Source organism: Buceros rhinoceros, unplaced genomic scaffold (genome assembly GCF_000710305.1).
Source record: "Buceros rhinoceros silvestris isolate BGI_N320 unplaced genomic scaffold, ASM71030v1 scaffold15962, whole genome shotgun sequence".
NCBI lineage: Eukaryota > Metazoa > Chordata > Aves > Bucerotiformes > Bucerotidae > Buceros > Buceros rhinoceros.
Window position 1 is genome coordinate 1 of NW_010398452.1, and position 8,474 is coordinate 8,474.

At 38.7% G+C, this 8,474-nt stretch overlaps 1 protein-coding gene across 1 annotated transcript in view; it reads left to right on the plus strand.

Annotated features, from left to right (window-relative positions):
* The first annotated feature begins 2,070 nt into the window (after window positions 1-2,070).
* SLMAP (sarcolemma associated protein) overlaps window positions 2,071-8,474 on the plus strand; it is a 43,037-nt gene continuing 36,633 nt past the window's right edge. Inside the window, exons 1-6 of the mRNA XM_010131113.1 lie at window positions 2,071-2,138; window positions 3,494-3,530; window positions 5,033-5,095; window positions 6,064-6,159; window positions 6,458-6,529; window positions 7,368-7,508. Coding sequence (XP_010129415.1) covers window positions 2,116-2,138; window positions 3,494-3,530; window positions 5,033-5,095; window positions 6,064-6,159; window positions 6,458-6,529; window positions 7,368-7,508 — 432 coding nt within the window. The 5' untranslated portion in view covers window positions 2,071-2,115. The remainder of the gene's footprint in view (window positions 2,139-3,493; window positions 3,531-5,032; window positions 5,096-6,063; window positions 6,160-6,457; window positions 6,530-7,367; window positions 7,509-8,474) is intronic.

Genomic DNA, 8,474 nt, shown 5'->3' on the forward strand with positions numbered 1-8,474 from the left:
GTGCGCGGCGTGCCCGGGCCGGGGGGCGGCGGCTTAGGAGGAGGGTTTTCTCAGTCCCGTCTGGCAGCCAGCGGCCCCTTCCCTGCTGTTTTCTTCTATTCCCCGAAAGGAACACTCGAGTGCGAGCAGTTACTGCTGCCTTGTCCGGTCACCGCTACAGTAATGCTTCACGTGTTGCATTACCTTTCCCTTAGGCTTTCTCCTTGTTCCTCCTGTTAGAATGAACTCATGGCTAAAGGACAGAGTGTGGGGTTCGGGGGGTTTTATTATTTTCGTTTTAGGAACCTATCAAAATGCTTGGCACCTCTTCAGAGTCACTGTCTATTTGAGACCCGCTGCTAAATAGCCTTTGTCTTAATTTTTCATGCAAATAAAGCTCCTGAGCTTTCAGGAGATCTTATTTTTTTAGTCTGAGGGTTGATGGTAAAACTTCAGAGTTGTATAGTCTCACAGCAGAGCTACCTGAGAGATGACCCGAAGGTCGAGATGTGTGTTGGTCATTAGTTTTAGATACCCGAACACTTTCTTGAGATCACTGATTTCCTCTTTATGCCTTAAAGGAAAGATTCTTCATTACTGAAGTTGTGGGAGTATTACACACTAGAGCTAATATTGCTAGTATAATTTTGTGTTTAAATGTTTTTGCAAGAACGGATTTGTAAATTCCGGGAACTTAAGTCTAAAGCTGAAAAAGACCCCCAAGCTCGTGGATTAATCCGTTTTGAGAACAAGATCCTGGCTGTTCTTCCCTCGCGTGTAAATCTAATATTTTACCAGGTCAGCCTGAAAAAACAAGGTGCTGTAGCCAAGAGAATACTTCTCCAAGTCTTAGCTTTTAGCACTGAATAAAGGTTAAGAACAGCTCTGGATCATTTCTCCTGTATTTTTAGATTCTATTGAGGTAGCTTCCTCAAAGACCTGTCTCACTTCCCTGGAGTACTACGGGTGTCCTAAAACACCCACTGCCCTTTTTTTCAAAGCTAGATTAATTGTTTTGCTGATATTAATAACCGTGAAAGTGGAGCAGCTATCTGTCTTTGTGTGCTGTGGGTGCTTTAACTATAGTAGTAGATGATAGGTGATCATATACTTGTTTGTGTCCAGCTTGCAGTAGTATTTTGGGAGCAACATTTATCTTTCTTTCCCTGTAACTGGAAAGAATTACTTGGCAATTCCCAGAACCGTACTAGAAGAAGAAAACCAACACAGATATAATTTGACTGTTTGCGGTGGCATTGCAAGTGGCACCAGTGCCATTTTTGGCAAACATTGTGAAGAGCGATTGAGCTTGATGTAGGAATCAAATACTGCATTTACTCCTCTTATTCCTTGGGAATTTTCTTGAGTTCAAAGAAACTTTAATTTAGTCCTGGCAAAGCAAGCTCCTTCCTTCTGAAATGAGGCCACTTGTCTAGGGCCGTGCATTAGGTGAGTTCCACAAGCATACCAAAGTAGAGGTGTGTTGGCTTGAATGGTGCTGCTCGTTGTGTCGAGAGGATGTCCTTCTCAGGGGTTCCTACACTCCTCCTCTGCGTTCCCTTTTTGATCCTTGCGTCTGTAAATAGCGATCACTGGGCGAGTTCCGGATGTTGAAGTGAGTGTCCAGTGACACAGATTGGATGTGTTACGTTGTAAGTCCCTGGATGTGCTCATAGGAACCTTGTCAAAAAGGTAGCTCGCTATGTTGTTTATACTTCTCCATTCCCATTGCCCAGTGCAGGTACGATGTGTTCCCTTTCCCACGTTTTGTGATCCAAACATACAGTTAACATTTTTAACTTGCAGGTTTTGCTGCATGTGGAAGAATGGGAGCTGGAACCGCTTCACAGCCGGGACTAACTATCCAGCATAACCTCTGCAGGTTTCTAATGATCAAGCTTCCTGTCTCCAGAGGAGGTCGGAGAAGGCAGACCCAGACGCTGGCGCTTGCAGGCATTCATGTCTCTTCTTGTTTGCCTGCCTCAGAATTTCTTACCACAGTTTGCTTGGTTACTATAACATTAACCATTGAACTTACGATTAAGTAGTAACAGATCATGATGACTTAGTATGTCTTTCTTTTCAGTTACCCATGGATGTATAGTCTCCACAATCAAACTGTTTCTTCCAGATGGAATGGAAGCTCGATTGCGATCAGAGTAAGAATAACTGTCTATTCATGTAAAGCAAAATGATACTCCTGTATTACGATGATTTGATGGATATTATGTGGAAAATCAGCATAGCAACAGGCTTTTTTTCCTGTGATCATGCAAAGAAAGTAACTGAGAGCATGGTTCTATTGCATTATGAGAAAAAATCTTAGTTGTTCTAATTTCTAAAAGCGACAAGAAAATATGAAAGAATAATAAAGTTCTGTAAAAGAACAAAGGTCTTATCAGTTAGACTCTACTGACTGCCTGTGGTTTAGTGAACTGGAGTGGGGATTATAAACCAAAGAATACAGGAAAAAGAAAAGCAAATGAGCAAATTCTTCCCTTATTTTTATATGGGATTAATATTTTTTCTCCTTTAAATGCACATAACCGCTACTAAAGTGAAGTTAATGTACACGTAACACTGTTTATATTCCTCAGATAAGTAACACAGTAATGACCTCGTGGTGCGGTTACTGGGTGTCACAAAGAAAACTGCCTGGCACGAGGAGAAAACCAATCGTAGAATATATTGTGTGGAATAATGTTTGGAAGCTCAGATGAGGGTCAGAGAAACCGTGCATATATACACACCATACTGAGAGGGTTTTCTGTGTGTCTCTGAACATTTTGGAGAAAGTTTCAAAGAGCAGTAGAAACAAAAAATGAAATCATTTTGTTTGCAGTAACTGTCTGCCAATGCCAGATAACATCACTTAAATAATCCTTCATTCTCAGCACTTGTATGATTTTGGATGCTTATTTAAATAATCTTGAATCATTAGTATATGGAAATATATGTGTGAAGCTTTAGGGTATCTTTGTTCCTGGGAAGATAATTAAAAATAAATTATTATGGGGAACTTTTCCTGTAATGGTGTGTCCTAATAAGAAATAGTAAAAATTCACCGTGTCAAGTTTTTAGTTCTGATGAAAATCTCCAAGTATAGTATTTGCCCTAGTGAAAATGTACAAAATTCTGTAAGTTATCAAATACTATTTTACTCAGTTTATTGTATTTGTAAACAAGCTTTGTGTATCCACCGTCTTTTCATATCTGTTGTTCATGTTAATTGGTTGGAATTTTAATCAATTTTAGAAGAATCAAATACTATGTAACTACTGAAAAAAAGTTGGTAAAGAGTTTAGAACAAACCTTGGATTTACAATTTGAAAATAGTTCTGTAACGTTGAGAACGTCGCTTAGCATAGTATTAACTGGTTTTGCACAATTTTGTATTGACTCTTTCATCTGAAGAATAAACTTAAATGCAAAGCATCTGGGTTAAATGTGCAGTACTAGGGATCTTCTGGATTTTTCTGCACTTTGTGTTCACTTTTGAAAATTTTTTTTTCAGTGTTATCCATGCTCCATTACCAAGTCCTGTTGACAAGGTAATTCAGAAATTTTTTTTGCTTTCTGCCTAATTCAGTCATATGCTATTTTCTGACTTGTTATAATAATAAAGAAATTATGAAGTCCAGTTACATTTAGATAAGTTTTCTCCTGCCTGTTTCTACCTAGTGTAATACTTTGAGTGACATTTAAGGTCAAAAAAGTAATGCAGTATATATTTTAAGGTATCTTGACTTCTTACAGAATGGCACCTGAAACATGACTTTGGGGCGGGAAAAATACCCCCACCATTGATGTTAAGATGGTTACATTTCCAGGTACAGGTTGACTGACTAACAGGTCTTGGCTATTGTATAATTTGATACTTTATCTGTTCTCTGGGATCCGAGAGTAGCTCGTCATCTGGCGTTTGGATGAAGTCCGTTGTCCTCCTGTCCTGGTTTGTGTGGAGGAGAAGCTGCACTGCACAGGCTGTGCGTGGCATGTGCTCTGGCATGTGCCAAAGTCAGACTGGGAGCAGACCTCACTGCTCCTCCTGGTCAGCCAGTGTCACTCACGGTAGAGTCACAGAGTCAGTAGTGACTTACGTGACTTTTAAACGCAATTTTGATAATGTGGGGGACCTGCAGAAGAGCTGTTAATAGATACACCCTTGGGACAAGTGATCAGGAATTGATCATCTCTCTAGCCCCTAAAAAGGAGGATTAGCTTAAATAGGTTCAAATCAAGAGTTTTAAATTTGAAGATCAAAATTTCAGTAAATAAAGAAACTTGTTTGTGAAGACAGCAGCCTGAGGAGTTCATAGACTTTGCATTTAAGCTGAGGTTTCAAAACAGCATATGTAGCTTGAGTCCAGGGCAAGAGTAGAAGTTCTGAGAGAGGACTGCAGGTATAACTGTGTGAAAAACACCTTCAAAATTACGTCAGTGTAGGAAGAGCCTCAGAGAATTAGTAAACAACTGAATTCACCAATAAGGCTCCACAAAACAACCCTTCTCTTCCTCCCAAGTCCAGAACAGTTTCAGTTATGATTAAGATAATACAGGTATTCTCTAAATCTGAAATAGATGCTCATAAGGGGGAATGATGATCGTGGCTGGTAGGCTGACAGGAAACACGAGATTGAAATGTGTGTGTGATGATGATGACGCTGGATTGGAGTATGAGAGATTTTATTTTCAATTCTGGAAGCTCCCGATTTCTGTTTGTCCTGTGGTTGAACGGCTTTGCTTTTGCGCACCTTGTTTCTTTTTTTTGTCAGTTTAATCTCAACTGAAACAAAAGCCTTAAACTCTTCAGTGTGTTTGTGATTCAAAAACTTGTACAGGCATTAAAACAGTGGAGTCTCGGTTCAGAGTTGGTAAGTTCTGTGATAAAACAAAGAATAAACAGTAGCAGAACAATAAATGACTAAAAAGGCTGTTATTAGATAATCTTAAGTTTACTTTCAAGGCTAGATTTAAACGATGAATTTTGCTTTATTTGAGTTCAATGAAAAATCCCAAACCGTTTTGATTCTTGAATTCCCTCGTCTTTCAGGTTGCTGCTAACACTCCCAGTATGTATTCTCAGGAATTGTTTCAGCTTTCACAGTATCTACAGGTAGGTTTTCTCTTGGCAGCATTTAGTTTGTTGCAATTATTAATCTTTGTTCAAAACCACAAATCTTATGCTCTGAGTGTCTATTTGGCTTGTGTTTTGTAAAGTGGAACATGAGAAACATTTAACTACCTTCTCTGTAGTCAAATAATGTAAAGCGTGTAATTAGTCACAGTAAAGTTTTGTGTAGACTTTTTAGAGTTTTTCATGAGCAGTAGAAACTATGACTTTTAGAAAGGATCATAAAATCAGCTTTCTGGAAAAGATATGAAAACATTCTTACTAGTAAATTAGATCTAGATTTAACTCGTGTGTGGTACTACTGATTTATTTTGCCTGTTTTTGTTTAGTAATGACAATTTTTATTTGCATCAGTGATGAGGCTTTTGAGACAGATACTGACTTCACGTGTATTTGCTGACATAGCAGGAAGCAGCTCAGGCAGGTGCTCTCTTGGGAGGCCAGATACATACTCGCTCATCAATCTGTTCACTCTGTCCTCAGTGGTTACGAAGAAGCTCTTCTATCTTACTCATATAAACCAAAAAGATAGTAGTTCTTGCTTGGCATTTTTCTTTTGTAATCTGGTTTGAGGATGAACAGCTCATTGCACGGGAGCTACCAAGCTGCCTTTTGACATCTAAGTTCTGTTTTTCAAATTGCTGGCAAAAGTCAAAATGTTGTTAAATCTTGGAAAGAATAACTTGTTACAGTGTGTACTCAGCATGTGCAACGTATGCATAAAAAATGAATGTTTTTCAGGAACCTGAGGTTATAGCATAACATTTTCTAATGAAAGTATCCAGATAAATGTGTGGATGGATAAAACGGGATCGGCTTATTATAGCCTGGAATATGTGACAATGTTTTCTACCCACATTCCCCTTTTTTCTCCTATTTTGTGATCTCTTCAGTTGCTTCTGTTTTTCTGAGGTCTAGCTGAACCGACTAGTGCCCTCCTCTCTTTGTAGGAAGCCTTACATCGGGAACAAATGTTGGAACAGAAGCTGGCAACCCTTCAGCGACTACTTGCTGTCACGCAAGAGGCTTCAGATACTAGTTGGCAGGTATCTGCAGGCATCCTTTTCCTTTATGGCCTGAAACGTGCAGTAAATGTACATGGCACGTAAATTTTAGCTATACAAACAATGTGGGAAATGTTACAAACAATGGTGGGGGGAAAAGCAGCAGGAAGAATAAAAAGCTTATGGCACTTGTCTTCAACTATGCAAAAGGTAACGTTTAGTAAACTCAGTGATTATATACCAGTGTGAAATAAGTTACTAGTAAGTATCCCAACAAAATGGAAGTCTAAAGCAGAACTCTGCTGGAGTTAATACTAAGGTGATACTTCTTTTCTGCTAGGCTTTAATAGATGAAGACCGGCTGCTATCAAGATTGGAGGTTATGGGAAATCAGTTACAGGCATGTTCAAAGGTGAGTAGTTCTCTTACCGCTGACTGCTAGGAATGCTGAAAGATAGCTCTTTTGAAGTGTTTTGAACCTAGCTAGTTGTAAGAGAGCGGCTGGAACATAAACTCGATGAAATAAGCCTGTGCTGTGTTGATAATCTGAATGGAATGAGAACTGTACATCTGTTCTGTATTTCATGGAATCACTTTAAATCTAAAGAAATGGCTCTTTTCCAGCAATTTTTTAGCCCAAACTGCTCTTTTGAGTATACATATAAACATGTGCACGGTGAAATGCAGAGAAGGAATTTGTCAGCAGTGAGAAGCATTCTGACCTGTTTCCTGTGGATGATTCTTTTCAAATGGGGTTTTGAAAAGAGGCATAATCAATGTGCTGTCTGATATTCAGAGACACAGTAACAAGCATACCCTGCCTTGATTTTTGTTTAGGCCATCTATGCCTATTACTTTATTCCCCTCGGCTGCCCATGTTGTAAGAACTGGTTTCGCAGGTCCTGTTTGAGGTCTTCTAGATGTGATTTCGAAGGTTTCTGGTTTGACAAACTGTAGGTCTCCTAGGCGTGATGTTGTCTTAGCAGTGTCCAAAAAAAAAAAACCAACCCTTAGTTTTTTTATAATCAAAGTCGATTGTTGAATTTGTGCTGCCATACCCACACTTCAAAAACTGTTTTACACCTGGTCATGTCAACAATCTTTGATCATGGGTTTGTCCATAACATTTTCCTATCTATCAGAAATTGGTAAACATTTTTTAGTAGAACAGGTCTTACCACGAGCTAGTATATTTCATCAGCAAAATCCTAATTTATATTCTTTGTATCTGAATTATCTTCTACATACAGAATCAAACAGAAGACAGCATACGAAAAGAGCTTATAGCATTACAAGAAGACAAACACAACTATGAGACAACAGCCAAAGAGTCCCTGAGGCGGGTCCTTCAGGAGAAAATTGAAGTGGTTAGAAAACTCTCTGAAGTGGAGGTATTGAAGTTTCATCCCTAGACTTCTGGAAATGCTGAAGCAGCTATGACTGCTGCTACTTAGATCCCTGTTTTGTTGCCAGTAACACACCAGTATTAGTTTAATTGTGGCACTTGGAGTATATTGTTTTGGATTATTTCTTCAAATAAGAGTCCTGGCCCTATAATATCTCTCATTCCTATCTTTTCCTTCATTTTCTCTTGCCATTATAATTATTTGCTATGTTCCTGTAGGTCAAGAAATATCGTTAAGACTTAAAACTAACTGCAGGAAGTCTCTATCCTCTTCATGCGTTTCAGAGAATACAATGCATATAGTGCTGGTTACGAGATTTCAGTGAAATGCACCCCTGAATATTGTAATAGTTCTTGACAGGTTTGTTATTGGTTGGAGCTTGATGTTTATTTCTAGCTTTCTTCTCCTTTCCATCTCTATAGTAAGAGAAGAACCTTCTGACCTATTTATTCTACTTAACTTTAGTAAAAGATTTGCTTGATTTTCCTGGCCCATACTTTCCTCCACACAGAATAATCATTGGCTTCTGGTTGAAAGTTATCCTTTAATAATTATTATGTAATGTAGTTTTGAATACACTTTTGTTTAAAAGTGTTTTGGTGGTGAAGGAGAAGTAAGTCGGAGCTTGCTAGAAAAAAAAATTGTATGATTGAAGAGACAAATCTTGAACTACGAGGAGGAGACTCTATACACCATTTAGTTGCAGTGCTGTCACCAGCTGATGCAAACTTCTGGAGCGTTCCTCACCTCCTGAAGACCCAGCTGCCTCCTGAGTAAGGGAATCTTAGTTTAGATGCTTTTCCACTTTATGGAGGACGGAAAAGATTAGAACACGTTCTTGGAGCGTTTGGCTTTTCTAATGTGTTAAATCTTCTTTTGCTGGGTAAAAGGTGTGATGAAATCTATTGATTACATTGAATTACAAAATACTATAAAACTTTCACGGTTCAG